Here is a 16,609-nt window from a genome sequence, read left to right as displayed (position 1 = left end):
CAGCGTCTTTATCCAGTCGTTGATTGGCCAGCTCACCTCGAGCCGGTCCTGCTATAGCAAGAGACAGATGGCGTAGTAGCATTGGATCCAGCAGAACCAGATAGTAAGTCGCTCACGTTGCGACCTTCTCCTTCAGCCTAAGATCGGACCTCCATATTTCACGGAGCATAGGACAGCGGCACCAGCGTCTGGAAAGTCGTAGTAGGACAGCAAGATAATGGTTCTAGATATTGGGTTTTATAAGCCTCTATTTAACCGGAGTGCTACCTCCGTGTAAGGAAACGACCAGCATGCGACTCAACGCGGATCATTCCCCTCTCCAGGTCGGAGACCCGGAGCATGGGACGCAGACCACGTTTATTATATCGCCCGCAGGCGCTGCTCTTATTAGCCACACCATCTATCGCCCGTTCTTCAGTGCCGTCCTTGCAGAAGCCGTGATCTTCCGACCGCCAAGCTTTTCGCTCCCTACCCTTTTCCTCAAACACCATGTACGCCGTCTCCGACATCCTCTCGCTCCTCCTCCTACTGCTCCTCGGCATCAGCGGGGAGGGCCAGGCCTCGCCGGTGTCGCCCAGGCCGAACCACCTGGACGCCCGCCAGAGCACGCCGACCACGGGCAAGTACTGCAACCCGTCGACGTCCATCTGCTACCTGGAGTACTCGTGGGGGCCGACCATCCCCGTCTACCGCGTCGCCATCCCGGACTCGGCCTCGTCCGGCGCCCCGTTCCAGACGCTGCTGCAGATCGTAGCGCCCGCCTCGCTCGGCTGGGCCGGCTTCTCCTGGGGCGGCGGCATGACGCTCAACCCGCTGACGGTGGTCTGGCCGAACGGCAACACGGGCGTGACCGTGTCGTCGCGGTGGGCGACGTACGTCTTCTTCTTCTTCTCCCACAACCCCAACCCAAACAATCGTTTGAACCCCCCTCGATTTCTTCACCTTCCCGCATCCGAAATCGAAAATTCCCGCTAACTAGCCAAAAACCCCCAGCGGCCGCACCCAACCGGCACTCTACCCCTCAGCGACCTACCGCACGCTGTCAGCCTCGCGCAACGCGACGCACTGGACGGTCGAGACGGTCTGCACGGGCTGCAGCAAGTGGAGCGGCAGCGGCAGCGGCGGGCTCAACCCGTCGGGGGTCAACACGTTCGCGTGGGCCGTGTCCAAGACGGCGGTGGCGCAGCCGGCGAGCACGGCCAGCAGCTTCTCGATCCACGACGACGTCGGCATGTTCTCCGAGTCGCTGAGCCTGGGCAAGGTGCCCAAGGCCACGTTTGACGCGTACGTCAACGGCGGGAGGTAAAAGTCGCAATCCCGGGCGGGTGAAAGACGGAGGAGGAGGATGAGGCTCGGGCCGAGGCGAGGTGATGGGGCGTTGGGAAAGAAGACGGGAGGAGAGTGTTGGAGCTGGGACAGGGACACAAGAGGCCCGGGGATGGACTGGCCGGACTCAGACCGTGGAGTCATGAGTTGGATGCGGTTCTTGCCAACAGACAGATAGATGAGAAATTAGAAATGCCGCCAGACCCTGAAAACGCCCACGAACGCCAACCCCGGTATTTGACGATGCAAATGCATGTAAAAGCATACTCCCCCTCCCCCATCCGGCCCAGAAGCGCCTCAAGCAAACGCGCCAACCGCGGCCATCAGGCCGGCCCCGCTCACCACAGCCAGGAAGGCATTCACCCTCCGGCGGCCCTTCAGGGTGGTGTAGCTCTTCTCGGTCAGGAAGTCCTCGGCCAGCAGCTGGACCAGGCCGGCAAACAGCAGCAGCCCGCTCGAGATGGCGTTCATGAAGCCCACCATGAGCAGGCCGGTCTGGCTCATGGGGTCGTAGAAGCGGTGGACGAACAGGCCGATTGCCTGGCCCAGCGGGGTGGTGGCGCCAAAGGCCAGGACCATGAGCCAGGGCCGAGGGGACGAGCGGGGGAAGTGCAGGGCGGCGATGCGCGTGCCGAGGGCGAGGCCTTCGAAGGATTCTGGGCGGTTTCTTTTTGTCAGTTATCGCTGCAAAGACGCACCGCTTGTCTCGGGAAGATCACAAAAAACGCGGAGGGAAGACATACGGTGAAAAGAGATGGCAATGAGGAACACGGCAAACGTCGGACCCTGCGCCACGGACAGCGCCATGCCGATGAAGATGCTGTGGAACAGGATGCCGGCCTCGAGCAGCGCGCACTGCAGCATCAAGCGTTTCTGCTCCTCGGGCCCAGGCACATGCTCCAGAGCGGAGAGAGTCCGCTCGAGCTTGCGCTGCGGAGCACCAGCATCTGCGTCTGGCCCCCGCAGCTCCTCGAAGCTAAGCTCCAGGTCCAGCGACTCCCTATCATCGTCGTCGTTGTGGTCGTGCGACTTGCGCGCCCCGCTCGCACCGCCCTTCAGCAGACCCTCCCTCGCGGGCGCCATCGTCGGCGTAGAGCCCGCAAGAGGCGAGGCCCCGGAGACCAGGCCCTGCGACGCCTCCAGGTCGTCGAGGGCGATGATGCTGGCCGGCCGATCGCGGCGCGCACGGCGGGCTGCCGAGCCGTCAGCGGGTGTGTCGTCCGGCGTGGGCGCGCCGCTGTGCGCGTCGCTGTCGCCGGTGTCGTCATCATCCTCCCAGACGGGATGGTGCGAATGGGAATGGCCGGCGCCGCGGGTGGTGAGGTACGACTCGAGGGCGACGACCACGAGGGCCGACACCATGGCGATGAGGCCGGCGAGCGGGCGGTATCCCTTGCTGAAGATGTGCGGCAGGCAGGGGTCGGTCAGGGAGTTGAAGGCTGTCGGGAGGAGGTGGACGAAGGCGGTGGCCATCAGCACGCCGGTGCCGAAGTGCTGGCAGAGGAAGATGATGTTGCGCTGCCGGCGGCTGCCCTTGGTCAGGCGCTGGGAGAAGATGGGGAATCCGCATGCTGTTGCGCCCGTTGGTCAGCAACCGAGCACGCACAATGTAAAGGGAGGTGTGCGACAGACCCAGCGTGCTCAGGGTGAGGATCAGGAAGAGCGCAAACACATGGATGCCCGTGTCGTAGGAGCCCTTCTTCCCGGAGCCGCACGCGGGGCGGTTGCTGGCGTCATCGCGTCTCGAGAGCTCGGCGAGGAGCAGGTCGGTCGGGATCGAGGACCAGCGGGGGTCTGGGTGGGGAGTATGCGCATGTTAGACACGACCAGAGACACACGACACATCTCGGTTCGAGCCGGGAGACGGCGTATTCAGGGACTGACCATTTGCGTGCAGGCCGAGCCTCTCCATTCTTCTCTCGAGGAAAGCGACAGATCTTGCGTTGGCGATCACTGCATCGTGACGTTGGGCGGGAAACCAACAGCGGAGCGGTTTTCTGAGACAAGCGCATGCGCCGCGATGATGGCCTCGCGGGCGGTCGTCGGATGCTGCGATCGGGGTGTTGGGAGTGCTAGGTTGTTTCCGTCCCGTGCCTGCAGAGTCCCGAGACAGCTGCGCCCCGAATCTCGGTACGGAATACAAACTACGCTAGGCCATCCCAGCTGCCCAACAGCCAGCATCCCCCGGCCCGGCAGTGGACCCGCCTAATTTTAGCTGCCCCTCTCCGTACGACACCACCCTAAAGGCAGGTACCTAAGTGACATCTCCTATCTGGACTCAGGTTGTGCTGTAATGGAACCGGGCGGACCTCGAATTGCTCCGTACACAGCACAAAGAACCGGGTAAGCATCCCGATTCTCATCAATTGCGGCGCGTTATTTCATACACAAACTCGGACATGTCGAGTCGATCTCCATTCCTTTCATCTAATTAATTACGCCGCCTTGCTGGGAGGCGTTGCAGTCGCCCAGGGATACGCGGTCGTGATGGGCGACCCGTACGAGCCGAGGCTGTTGTAGTCCTTGTTCGTCGGCGTGCCAAAGAAGATCTTTTGCACGTAGGGAAGGACGGACGTGCTGAAACACCATCGCCATCGCGTCAGTCATTTTTTGGTTCCTCGGGACATTGATCGATCGATGATGCTCTCGAGCCACTTACTACCCGCTCATGTCGCAGTGCCCGCCGCTGCGCACGCTCATGGCGATCTGGTCGCCCACGCCCAGCCAGTCGTACACCAGCTTCGCCGCCGGGTAGATGATGACGGCGGTGGCCTTGCTGTTGGTGAACTGGTCGCCGGTACCCTGGTCGATGACCAGCGCCCTCGGCGCGATGGCGGCCGCGATGGTGTGCGCGTCGTACGGCAGGTTCTCGGCGTGGTTGACAAAGGTGCCCAGCGTGCTGTCCGTCCACCAGGGCGCCCCCTGCTTGCTGTTCTCAAGATTCTCGCCCTGCCCGCTCATCGTGTAGTAGCGGTACGGGCCCATGCCCTGCACCCCGGACGACATGGGCATCGTCAGCGTGATGCGCTTGTCGAACAGCCCGGCCGCCAGCGCGCCCTTGCCCAGCCGCGAGCAGCCCGTCACGCCGACCCGCGTGGCGTCAATCTCGGGCACCGTCATGTTGATGGCGTCCAGCACGCGGTGGAAGCCCCAGGCCCAGGCCGTCAGCACGCCTAGGAACCGGACACGGCAAGTGTCAGTGATGAGGTGGTGAGGGGAGACAGGAGGGTGCGGCGGAGCAAGGAAGATGGCGAGACTCACCGATGTCCCGCCCGTTGTAGATGCTCCAGAAGGCGCCCGTCTTGGAGTTGCTGTCCGGCGCCACCGACGTGTAGTCGAACTGAGCAATCGCAATGCCCGCACTCAGATACGGCTGGTTCTGCATGCCGCCGATGTTGATGACCACGGGCGCCGGCTTGGATGCCGACGCGCCCGACGGCAGCGTGAAGCTGGCCTTGAAGCTGCCCGTCTTGTCGCCGGCAGTAACGGCAATGTTCAGCGTGGTCCCGCTGCGCGTGGCCTCGACCTTCTCCTGGCTGTGGTCCGGGTAGTAACCGTACTGGTACTCCTGCAGCATCTGGAGGATCTCGGGCTGCCGGCACTGGTACCACTCGTCGGGAGTCTGCACCCGTCCCTGGCCCTTGCCCGCCATGATGTTCTGTGCGTCGCTGGGTGTGGTGTACTTGAGCGGCAGAAAGGGGTCCGGCAGCGTGCTCTGTTGCGGCAGCTGCTGCCAGGTCGGGAAGGGCGAGGGGATTGCCGCGCACTGAATCGTCGCGTTCCCGGCGCCGCCCTGTCGGGCAGCTAGGGACACGCCAGTCGCGGTCCCGCACGCGGCTGCGATCAGGGTGCACGAAATCGCCCGCATTGCGAAAGCTGCTAAGACGTGAACCGGACGTTGGCTTTTCAGTGGTTCCGGAGACGCCAATCTTGCGTGTCCCTCACCCCCGGTTTGAGATGGCCGGGAAGGCTATCGTGATATACCACAGCAGGGCATCCAGGGCTTTGCGGGTGTTATAATATCCTCCGACTGCTTAACCACAGTAGCATCCCGTCGCCCGGCCCGGTCAAGCATTGAGGTCCTCGCGTTGGAACTGTGGGGCTGGTGAGTGTGATTGAATCAAGGCAGCCTCCGTATTAGCCATATTGGATCGGCACTCAATTGCCGTGCGAGGACGGCTCCAACGTGCAGTGCTGTCTTACCACCGGCTGTTAGGATAGCAACATGGGCATCTACGCTTCTTTTTGCTCGTCTTCGTAGCTGCAGATTCATCCATTCTTAAACTGCGGTCTCTACTACCTCTGCAGGCGAGCGAGATTGGGCGAACAGCTCAACGAATATCTCAGGCCACAACCCCACGCAGACCATGTAACGGTTACCCGATCAGATAGGATGGAGGTCATTGGGCCGAGTCTACATCCATGGAGTGCTGCAGTAATCATAGCGTCGACAGAGTTTGATTCGGGTGGTTACGGGGGAGTGTGACACAGCGAGGGCATCTCTAGTAGTTACAGCCCATGAGCATATAACCAGAAGTGCATCATATATACACTCGTGCTCTGCCACAGATCCTGATCAGATTCACCGTGCTGGAGCATGCCCCGCAATCAATGCTACCTCTTTTCCCGAGCGGCGCCGCTCCTAGTGTAGTGTACTGTGCAGTTAGTGTGTTTCCCGGAACGGGTCTAAGGATGCGGGTCAACGAACAAGCAAGCGTCAGGGAGCTCCCCAGTTGTGTGCTCGATGCCCTGGGGTATGGGTACGTTTGATTTATTTAATCTTCTGCAAGCAGAACCTGCCGTCGCATGGGCTGGAGGTTCCAGTCCCAACAATGGCGGCATGATTTGAGTGCGCACAACCGGAGCTCGAGTACTTCCCTCATCTGGCATCGCTCTCACCGTCTCACGTCGGCAAAATTGGACTCCAAGCTGCCTCATCCAGTGAAACGGATGTCGGAACAACTGCCGGAGCACTGATCAACAGCAGCCACCTGCAGAACTGTCAGCTAGCTGGAAGTTAGCGATGGACTTCTCTCTCTCAAGGCATCTTTTGGCAAGGGCTGCCTCGGACGAGTCCAGGTCAGCCGCTCAGACCTGGAATGTCCGCTTGCCGGGGCCCGTGGCGGTGGAAGGTGGGGCAAACATCACCAGCTGATTGGCGCCAGCCTGGGCAGGCGTTTGTTTGTTTGCACGAGCGCTCTCGCGCAACGAGCTCTTAAGAAGCAATCTCTCGCACCTTCTTCGAAGAGCGAGGAGGACAGTGTGTGGTCCTTCGGTTGGGTGGTCCGCAAAAGCTGCAGCCCTGAGCGAACTAGGAAGCGCAGTGAAGCACGGCAGCTGCATTATCGATCCTGCTCGTTGCTTTATATGCGTTTCGTCACATCCTCGACGCCGTCGACGGTCGAGCACTCCATTGAAGCCAGACCAGACGGAGAGCCACACATGGCGAAGAAAAGAAAAGCTGAAAGACAACAAAGTCGGTTGCTGTCATGTTCCGTGCGACCGTGACTTGTTCGGCCGACGGCGACTGGGCCACTGCAGGGGAGGGGAAGCTGGTTAGTGTGATTTGTCGCTCACGTGGCCAACCAGAGCTGCCCGCCAACCCTATCCAACAAGATATCACTTTCTGGCTGCCACAACTCAAAGTTATCACTCACATGCTCAGATGGCCAATGCCAACACGGCTCATCCCACCAGCCTTTCTGATTCATTTAGGTTAGGCACGGCGGAGCCACCGCCAGGACTCGGCTGGAGTTTCAGCTGTCAGGCCGATAGGGTGCGTACGCTAGTTGAAAGTGTAGATCGACTAGGTCTACACGACGGGCAGGGCAGTTCGAGTTAAAGTTCGGGCGACTGGTCTGGGGAAGGGACGTTGAGAAGCGACGGGAAACTGACACAATGCAGGCAAGCAAGGCATCTGCTGAGACTTTGGTTGGCCGAGCATCCTCCGTCGTTATCGACCCTTCCTTTTTTTTTCTCTGGACCCCGGTCAATGGGGCTGCCAAACGTGCCCGCTGACACGCAGGAGTGATCGGAGCGCACTCTGAAAGCTTGGGCAGCTTCCCGTGAATTCGGGCCACGCAGCCTCCCAAAAGAGCAAAGAGGCACCCATGGCAGTGGACACCAGAGCAGGAGCTCCCCACAATCCAATCCCCTGAGCATGCACTTCTCCGCTTGGCGGGACCTCTTTAACGTCTACCCTTCGGAGTGGTTACAAGATGCTCGTCAGAAACAGTCCCGAACTCCGTACTGTGCACGCTAACCGGAGGGTCTCCAGTCACCAGGTGCCAGTCGCCGATCGCTCAACTTGCTCCAGCTGACACAAGGTTAACTAGTGTAGTTGCGTGTTTCCCACTTGCTACGTACACTACGAACAATTTGCGCACTTGCTAGGTTGAGTGGTGATCGCTGACCGGTGAGTTCCAGGAGCCCGGCGGATGACCTACTGCATAGGAGGCAGTTCCCGACGCTCGGGCGCCGTGCGACGGGCCATGGAATGATCTCGGCAAACAACCCCGGCCAGCATGCCCTGGCAATAATCGAGCACACTATGGGGATCGACGCAAGCTGCAGTCAGGGTCACAGTGCAGGCGGGGCGGCCCAAGAGCAAGCTTCTTCGGCCTAACTTACACTGGTTAATCGCCTTCTTGTCTCTTCCTGTGCTTTCCACATCTCAGATGCTGCGTCATGGCCCAGCTGACGAGAAAAAGTGACGCTTGCAGCTTTTACCACTTGCAAAAGCACTGTTTTGACGCGCCTGAAGTTGATGGTGCGGCCAATACCAAGCCACTTCACGCCAGGCTGCTGCACGCATACAATACACTACAATACTGTGGATGCGTGGTTTCCACCTCCTGAGACACGCCTCGATCTCCTGCCCCAAGCCACCTCGGAAACCGCTGAGCCCGAACCCAGCACGTGGAGTCGGATACTTTCTTGTCAGTGGGGTCGGGCCCGAGGAGAGAGCAATAAGGGGAGTCCCTGATCGGCTTTTCGCTCGCTGATCGACTTTCCGCCCGCTGATCTTCCCCCACATACCCGCAACTTCACGACTTCAGACTCAGACCGAGAGGGAGAGAAACAAGACGGCGCAGAGTGCCCGGGTGCCAGCCACAAGAGCACCGTGGTGGGCAGCCCGACTACTCCATTGGCTAGCACGCCCGCCACGCCCCGTTGGCCCCCCTCGTTATCCCCCACGAGCTGCGACGTGAGGAGAAGAGACCAACCAGCTTGTTCAGGCCCGTCCAATGCCCGCTCGGCAGCCGTCGGCGAGCCGGGGCCCCGGAGACTGGGGACGAGTGGGTGACATGGGCAAATGGATCGGCGGAGCATGCAACCTGCCACAGCAGTCACAGATCGTGAGTGCGACTGCAGTCCCTGCACCGTGCCCTCTCTCTGGGTCGCTGCGCGCCATGAGATGCCGCAATTGCGTTCCGCCCTTGCTTTGCCCTTGCTGCTGGCCCGGCGAAATTTGTACGCTAGTGTAGTGGAGATTTCTAATACACCGCCCGCTCAAGCCTCGCGCCGTGCCGGCATATCTATCATCGTCGTCCCTGGCGCGTGGTGTCCTCGTGTGTGTGTGTGTGTGTGCCCGTGTCTCGGTCCATCTGCGAGTGTGAGGGCGTGTGCCTGAGTCCCCACCAGCCAGGGTCTCAAGCCCATGCCTCCTCGATTGTTTGCTTTAATTCACTTCGAGAGCCTCGCCCGCCCCTATTTGGCCTTCAGCCATCCAGTTTCCTTTCTTCCCCACGGGCTCGGTGTCGTCCTCCTCGCCATCTCCCCAACTGAGAGACGCAGCCATCCCGAGCCATGATTCTACCACGCGAGGCCGGGTCGCCCGCCGCCAGGTCGCCCGCCGCCACGGAGGGATCCGAGTTCGGCACGACGCCCGACACCAAGCCCCAGGCCAGGCTCGATGGCGTCGCCGTCTGGTGGCTGACCTTCGCCGCCGTCTGGACCCTGCTCCTGGCGGCCGGCATGACATTCCTTTACAAGAAACGCAACACGCCGACCCTGAGACTGCGCGGACTCTCGTTAACCTTTGCCGGTCTCGTCCTACTGCACCTCTACTGGCTCTCGGTCCAGATCGCCTACTCGGTCGGCCCGCTGGCCCCCGAGGTGGCCGAGTTCTGGATCATGAGCGTCTGGTACCCCTTCGGCATCGCCCTGTTCCATGCCGGCAACAGCCAGTTCCTGCACGTCGCGAAGGCCCAGAGCCGCTTCGCCCGCCCGCCGAGCCAAATGAAGACGCGCTACGACGAGAAGCGGCGGCTCCAGAAGCCCACGTGGCTGCAGCGCATCCGCCAGATGGACTACTCCAAGCGCATGTTTATGTTTGTCACCATGGGCATGACCGTGCAGGTGAGCATGGCGTCTTGTCCGTCTGGCGAGGGAAGCCCCCCTGAGTCAGCAACCGGTCGAGTCTAACACGGTGGTGCGATCCGCAGCTACTCATCGTCATCATTATCTACATGGTCTCGCGCAAGTTCCACCCCGACTTTGGCGTTCCCGGCACCGAGGTGACAGGCAAGTCGGCTGCCGAGATTGCCATGAAGCAGGGCCGCGGCTGGGAGTGGTACGTTGACTCGACTCCTTCTCGCCCCGACGCTCTCCCGTAGCGAGGACTTACACACTTCCTTGCAGGTGGCCCTCCATTGTTTGGCAGTTCGTGTGGGCTTGGATTGTAGCGCCCATCGTGCTGTGGCGGTCGCGCGGGATCCGCGACACCCACGGCTGGCAGCGCCAGACCATCGCCTGCTGCATTGCTGGGTAAGACATCGCGTCTAAGTTCGGTTTCCCTCGCTCTAGGGGCTGGATGCTGATGTGTGAGATTCGCAGGCTTCCGGCAGCGCCAATGTGGCTCATCGCTCTCTACGTCCCGGGCATGGCCCCGGTGAACCAGTACTTCGTCCCGCCACAGTGGTTGGTCTCACAGGTCCCCTGCTCGTTTGCGCCCAACTAACTGACATGTCTAGGATCGCGCTCTCCATCTTCGTCATTGAAATCTGCTCCGTGTTCGTGCCCTGCTGGGAGGTGCACAAACACCAGACCCTGCGCCAGGAGACGCTCGAGTCGATCGCCAACTGGGAGTCCAAGAAGCGGTTCGGCGCCAAGTCGGAGACGTCGAGCGAACAGACCGCCGCGCCGCCGCTGAGCCCGACGTCAACCAAGGTGGGCGACTCCGCCGGCTTCGACTCGTGGAAAAAGCTGCCGGGGCTCGAGTCCAACACGGCCAGCCAGGCCAACGTGGGCGGCGTCCCCGACGACGGCGTGCTGACCATGGCCGCGCTGGAGCACGTGTTGGACAAGAACCCGGAGCCGCTGCGGCAGTTCTCGGCCCGCCGCGACTTCTCTGGCGAGAACATCGCCTTCCTGACGGCCGTGGCCGAGTGGAAGGCCGCGCTGCCGCCGGAGTTCGTGCGCAGCCGGTTCGACGCGGCGTCGGAGGGCATGGTGCGCGAGCAGTTCACGCGGGCGCTGCGCATCTACACCGAGTTCATCAGCCCGCGCGACGCCGAGTTCCCCATCAACATCGCCTGGCACGACCTGCGCAAGCTGCAGGGTGTCTTTGAGCGCGCCGCGCGCAGCATGAACACCGCCGGCGCCTCCAAGACCGTCGACGCCGCCACCCCCTTCGCCGACTCGGAGCTGGCCGACTTCACGGCCAAGCCGCCGCCGCCGCCGCCACACCAACCGCCGAAGCGCGACTCGCGCGACTCGCAAGCCCACATCCTCGAGCCCAGCCCCACGCTGCCGCCCGCCGAAGCCGTCACCACCACCACCACCACCACCACCACCACCACCGCCCGGCCGCGGAGCACAGGAGCAACGCACATCCCGCTGCCCGTCCCCGCGGTCCTGCCGCCCTCCCACGCCCACGCCAACAGCACCAACGGGAGCAACACCCCGTCACAACCGCACGCCTACGTGCACACCCCGAGCTACGCGCTCTACGAGGGCGACATCCCGACGGCCTTCGACGCCGCCGTCTTCGACGCCGCGCAGGCCAGCATCAAGTACCTGGTGCTGACCAACACGTGGCCCAAGTACGTGCGCGAGCGCCGCAGCTCCGAGACGGCCTCCTCCTTGTCGTCGTCGTCGTCGTCGTCTTCCAACGATGGTAGTGGTAGTGGTAGTGGTAGTGGCAGTGGTGGAAGGTCATCGAGAGGCTCGCGCGGGCGTCGTGGTCGGCGTCGTCAGGGCGGTGCTGCGAGCACGGTTGGTGGAGAGAGCGTGGGTAGTAAGGCGTCTGTTGGTCTGAAGGGCGCGTTGGAGTACTTGAGGGGGTTTATTCACTGATTTTTTTTTTCTCTTATTTCTTGTTCCCCCCTCTACAACCCCTTTTTTCATATGTTTTTATGTTATTTATCTTGTTCTATTTACTTTACCTTTTCTCCCTTATTTCTCGCTGTCCTTGCTCCTGGATGTTTCAACGTGAGTACAATTACTGTCCGTCCTAATCATTACTACCAAACCCACCCTGATCCACCAGGTGCGCTTCCTTTCGGCGCTCTCGTTTCATGTGTTGACACGCTTTGAAAATCCTGTCGGCTCCTGGTCGCCTACTCATTCTTCTGGGGACTCCGTTCTTGATGGTGCGATGTGGGATGCACGCTCGTATGACGGCAGAGGCGGCTACGTTCTGATGGCGAAGCATTCAAGTTCTGGCGGATGAGATGAGTCGAGAGAAACAGGAGTCTACATTTTGGTCGTACATACCCCCACCCCCACACATTGCTCTCTCCCCGATGTACAGTAGGGCAAAATCTAGTTGTAGTCGTAATGCCCTCGTTTGCTGCCGTGGAACAGCAGATCCCGTGAACACGGCATCACCATCTTCGGATCCGCATCTCCAACCAGGGCGGAACCTGATGGGACACCAATCATGGGCCGTCGAGTGAGACACCGGGCACTTGTGATGCTGTACACTACGATTCAACAACTACCTAGTTATCCAACGACATAGGTCCCGCCATGCACGGGCCCGAGTTATTTGATCATCGGGCGTGGCCAAGACGATCGGCATCATCACCCCACGGGACGGTTATTCTTAAAGAGGTCCCGCCAAGACTAATTTCGGAACCTACCGCTTACAAGTATTTACAAATTGCCGCGAGGGAGCGGGGTCGCCACGACTTCGAGCAACATCAACAACGAAGAATTGCAAAGACTCGTAGCAACAACTTTGCGAAACCTCAACCAAATTGAAAAAAAAGAAAACGAAGTTAACCCATACTCTAACCTTGACCCTTACCCTAACTATAACCCTCACCCTAACCAGCGGGGGGCTGGCGCCGCCCCCTGTACCCCCGGCGAACTAACCCGTGGCTAACCCGTGGCGATAGTGCAAACCCCTTGGCGGTCTTGGCGGGGTACTGACGCTGTAAAAACATTGCCGACAATTGGCCGAAATTAGTCTTGGCGGGACCTCTTTAAGATCCAGCCCCACGGGACACCCTAGCCTAGGTAGATCTCCACGACGTTCCCCCACACCCTCCCACACCCACAGTTCCGAAACCCTGTCTCACATGACGAAAAGCAGATCGGTATCTGGCAGCAAGACAAGCGAGATGACGGTGGTCAGCACATCGGAAACGAGCGAGAGTCATGGGACAGGAACAGACGGGCATAGAAGAGAATAGAAAAGAAAACACGCACCGAGCGGATGGCTGCACGACAGCTGGGGCTTCTGCGTGTACTTGGTCTCCAACACGTCGCGGATGCTGTTGAGCAGCTGCACGTAGCTCTGGTGAGGGTTCTGCTTGAGCGCCGTGATGAAGGCCCACGACATGGCGCCGGTGGCCTTTGCCGCGATGGTGGCGTCGGCGCTGCAATGAACAAATACACAGTCAGTTACCCGTTTCCTCTTTCGCATTCGGTGGGAAGAAGGAATGGGAGGAAGGCAAAAAGAAAAAGGACTCACGAAGTCTGGTCGTCCTTGCTGCCGCTCCACATGACGACGTCGGCGGGCGACGTCTTGGTCCGCTTGGATCGCTCGTAGGCGTCGTTGCCGCGCAAGGCCGACTTGGCGAGGCCGAAGACGGTGCTGGCGACGGTGCCCATGTCGCCGCGGGCGTAGGCGCCGACGGCCTCGAGCAGGCCCAGACCGGCCTCCTTGGCCAGGTTGGGCTCCTTGAGCACGCCCTTCGTGCTGTAGATGTAGGGCAGGTCCAGGACGGAGCCCGAGTGGCAGCTGTCGAAGATGGCGGTCAGGCGCACGCCGGGCAGCAGCGGCCGGACCACGTAGTGGTGGATCTCGTCGTCGACGATGTGGCCAGCCGTCCGGAAGTCGACCGGGTAGATGACCTCGTCGTAGCCGTCCTCCTCGTCGCCGTCCAGGTCCTTGGTCTGGCCGCCGTGGCCCGAGTAGTGCAGGAACAGGGCGTCGTTGGGCTGGGCGCCGGCCACGAGCCACTGCATGGCCCGGATCATGTTCGCCTTGGTCGGCTGCAGCACGGGGTCGCGCTGGTCGTCGGTCAGGATGACCATGTCCTCGCGCTTGTAGCCGTACCTCTCCATCAGGAAGTTGGACACGTTGGTGACGTCGTTGATGCAGCCGCGCAGCTCGCCCTGCTGGCCAAAGTAGTTGATGCCGATCAGCAGGGCGCGCCGCCGGCCGGTGCAGTTGGAGTACTGGAAGGTGTAGCCCTCGGGCGCGCCGTGGCCGAAGTGCTGCACGCCAGACGGCGGAGGCGGGGCAGTGCGCGCCGGCGCGGATCCGCCGTAGCCCGGCCCGTGGGCGATCGGGTAGCCGTAGGCATCGTACCCCTGGGGCGGCGGCCCCGGCGGAGGATGGTACTGCTGCTGGTGCTGGTGGTGGTGCTGCGGGGGCGGATAATGGCCGTACCCGGGCTGTTGATGATACTGCTGCTGTTGCGGAGGCGGATACTGGCCGTATCCTTGGTTCGGCGGGGGATACTGGCCGTAGCCGCCGCCGCCGGCGTACTGGGGCGAAGGAGGGTGGTGGTACCCGGAGCCGCCCCCGCCCCCAGGGCCGTAGCCTTGGCCGGGGTATCCGTACGACATTGTTGGAAGCGCGCAGCGACTACCTAGAAATGACGAGCGCAGGTAAATGGTGGGACAGCGTAGGTTAAGCGTTCTCGTTTTTTTGGAAATTGGGAAGCGCGAATGCAACAAAGCTGTCTGTCGTCGGCAGGCTGCCTCAATTGGTGGCACGGCGCAGGGGAATGTGGCATGGAACACGGAGCCCCTGGCAGTTTCGTGTTGGCGGTCGGCAACCTGGAATCTGACATCTGACAGTGCGGGGCGCAGCGCTGGTGTGAGCTGCCCGAAAGGATAGGTGCGTCGGCCGCTGGACCCAGAAAACGGCGCCAGGACGACCCCGCGGATTAGGTGCTCCAACAACTCGAATCATGCATGCCCTTTTTGTTCTTCTTTGCCTTTTCAAAAACCTGATGCTTGGCTGCATGACATCTCTGTGTGAACTACTAGCGGATGACCCGTTATCATTCCCACAAATGACCATTTTGCCCACCCAGCAGGTCGTAATCGGCCATTCTCAGGCACGCAGACACAGAGGTGGTTGCCCGTGACGGGCCGCGAGGGACCAGGAGCACACTCATCTCACAGTGGGGTGCCCGGACAGGCGTGCCCCAACCAGGCATGTGGGACAGGTTTGGTTGTTGGCCGCCTGCCCCTCCAACGTCCCTCCCCGCGGCCGGCGGCTGACAATGGGCGCCAACGGGGTGCCGTTGCTCTTTGCTCTTTGGTGATAAAAACGGCGGGCGCTCCTGGGAACAAAAATCCACATATGCGCTTCCCAGGGCCATCGCCGTTGTCTCAAAACTTTCCTCGGAGAGACCGCCTCGTTGCACCGCAATGTCGTTCCAGAACATTACCGACGACTTTGGCCGCTTGGGCCTCGAATCCGACAGGAACCCGCACAGGGATGAGCGGTATTCCAGCCCACCAGGCAAGTGCCACTACCGTTCCCAGTCCCGCCGCTTGCTGTGACCTGTGCAGAGGTACATACAGCACGCCCGGCGCCAGGCACCGACCGACTGACCGCCACAGGGCCGTACCCGCCCTCCTCGTATCCTCCGCAGGGATACGGTCAGGCCAGCCCCGAGCCTTACCCGGGCCATTATCCTCCCCCGCACCAGTCTCCATATTCCTCTCCGCCGGCTCAGAGCTCCTATGCGTATCCATCCGAGCCCGGCCCTCGTCCGCCGCCTCCCTACGCGCCACCGGCTGGCAAGCCCCCAATTCCCGCCGGCTGGACTCCACGCTGGGATGACCATTACCAGCGCTGGTACTGTATGGTTACCTCGGCCGTTTTATTTATTTGTGATGCGATGAGAGTGAGAGACCTGACCGTGCATGCAGACGTAGAAGAGGCCACCGGTCGTTCGCAGTGGGAAGCCCCCGGCTTCGATCACTCGGCCTATCGGGTGAACCCCCCCAGTGGTGATAACCGCGGACATTCCCCGGTGCCCGGTGCCCATCCCCCGTACGGTGGCGGACCGCCCGGCTATGGCAGCCCCAGCCCCTCTGTCGGCGGGTACCAGGCCGGGTACGGCGATAACCGTGCCAGCGGGGCCCAGGGAGAGAAGGGCCACGGCGGCATGCTCCTCGGTGCGGCCGGCGGCTTGGCTGGCGGCTTGGCCGTTGGCGCCGTTGCCGGCGCTGTTATCGGGCACAAAATCCACAAACACAAAGCCCACAAGCACAAAGCCCAGAAGCACAAAGCTCACAAGCGCTGTTAGTACTCCCACTCTCCAACATGGCCTTCGCCTTGGTTATTGACCGTCAATTATCCCACAGCCGACTCCTCCTCCTCTTCCTCATCATCTTCCGACGATGAACACCACGGCGGCGCCCGCATAGCGAAAGCTCACAAGTACAAGCACGGCGAGGAGGTTGACAGCAGCGATCGGGAGGAGCTGGAGGAGGACGAGGAGGAGGACGAGGAGGAGGACGAGGAGGAGGACGAGGAGGAGGACGAGGAGGAGGACGAGGAGGAGGACGAGGAGGAGGACGAGGAGGAGGACGAGGAGGAGGACGAGGAGTCGTCTGATGATGATTAACTGGTCCTCCCTTGCCCCGGGGGCTGGCCGCTGGCCGATTCCCTGGCTGGCCGAGAGTGACCCATCGAGTCGTGCCGTGGCTTCATAGCATTGCCTGATTCTTTTTTCAAACTAGGATGTGAAGGTCGACCAACTTGGCTTCGTTTTGAAATGCTGTCCCGGCAAAGCCTTGGCGGGTGCTGTGTTGCTTGGATCCCACCATTGATTCATCCAGCGACTAATTCATCCATCTTGGA

General features: G+C 61.2%; 6 protein-coding genes across 6 annotated transcripts; 3 read left to right on the top strand and 3 right to left on the bottom strand.

The window, feature by feature from the left end:
* Positions 1–489: 489 nt before the first annotated feature.
* On the top strand, positions 490–1,306 carry THITE_2056800 (uncharacterized protein; the record flags this gene model as incomplete). The annotated part of the gene is made up of 2 exons (XM_003656109.1): positions 490–872; positions 994–1,306. 2 exons carry the CDS (start codon positions 490–492, stop codon positions 1,304–1,306), a joined length of 696 nt encoding a protein of 231 aa, XP_003656157.1.
* A 78-nt stretch (positions 1,307–1,384) lies between these two features.
* Positions 1,385–3,451, bottom strand: THITE_2120584 (uncharacterized protein). Its single transcript, XM_003656108.1, has 4 exons — positions 3,211–3,451; positions 2,959–3,120; positions 2,070–2,897; positions 1,385–1,982 (listed from the first exon to the last, which is right to left on the bottom strand). The coding sequence occupies exons 1-4, from the start codon at positions 3,236–3,238 to the stop codon at positions 1,624–1,626; spliced, it is 1,377 nt and encodes a 458-aa protein (XP_003656156.1). The 5' UTR covers positions 3,239–3,451; the 3' UTR covers positions 1,385–1,623.
* A 310-nt stretch (positions 3,452–3,761) lies between these two features.
* On the bottom strand, positions 3,762–5,194 carry THITE_2055580 (carbohydrate esterase family 15 protein; the record flags this gene model as incomplete). Its single annotated transcript, XM_003656107.1, has 3 exons — positions 3,762–3,903; positions 3,986–4,499; positions 4,588–5,194. The coding sequence occupies 3 exons, from the start codon at positions 5,192–5,194 to the stop codon at positions 3,762–3,764; spliced, it is 1,263 nt and encodes a 420-aa protein (XP_003656155.1).
* Positions 5,195–8,867: 3,673 nt separating this feature from the next.
* THITE_2120577 (uncharacterized protein) lies at positions 8,868–11,757 on the top strand. Its single transcript, XM_003656106.1, has 5 exons — positions 8,868–9,687; positions 9,774–9,901; positions 9,970–10,095; positions 10,165–10,248; positions 10,302–11,757. The coding sequence occupies exons 1-5, from the start codon at positions 9,136–9,138 to the stop codon at positions 11,623–11,625; spliced, it is 2,214 nt and encodes a 737-aa protein (XP_003656154.1). The 5' UTR covers positions 8,868–9,135; the 3' UTR covers positions 11,626–11,757.
* A 1,093-nt stretch (positions 11,758–12,850) lies between these two features.
* Positions 12,851–14,352, bottom strand: THITE_115398 (caspase-like protein; the record flags this gene model as incomplete). Its single annotated transcript, XM_003656105.1, has 3 exons — positions 12,851–12,876; positions 12,985–13,154; positions 13,250–14,352. The coding sequence occupies 3 exons, from the start codon at positions 14,350–14,352 to the stop codon at positions 12,851–12,853; spliced, it is 1,299 nt and encodes a 432-aa protein (XP_003656153.1).
* A 733-nt stretch (positions 14,353–15,085) lies between these two features.
* THITE_2151656 (uncharacterized protein) lies at positions 15,086–16,481 on the top strand. Its single transcript, XM_003656104.1, has 4 exons — positions 15,086–15,259; positions 15,361–15,603; positions 15,673–16,047; positions 16,111–16,481. The coding sequence occupies exons 1-4, from the start codon at positions 15,166–15,168 to the stop codon at positions 16,371–16,373; spliced, it is 975 nt and encodes a 324-aa protein (XP_003656152.1). The 5' UTR covers positions 15,086–15,165; the 3' UTR covers positions 16,374–16,481.
* The last annotated feature ends 128 nt before the right edge of the window (positions 16,482–16,609 follow it).

This window comes from Thermothielavioides terrestris, chromosome 5 (genome assembly GCF_000226115.1).
Source record: "Thermothielavioides terrestris NRRL 8126 chromosome 5, complete sequence".
Lineage (NCBI taxonomy): Eukaryota > Fungi > Ascomycota > Sordariomycetes > Sordariales > Chaetomiaceae > Thermothielavioides > Thermothielavioides terrestris.
Note: the sequence above shows the minus strand (reverse complement) of the source record. Positions and strands in the feature narration are given on the sequence as shown.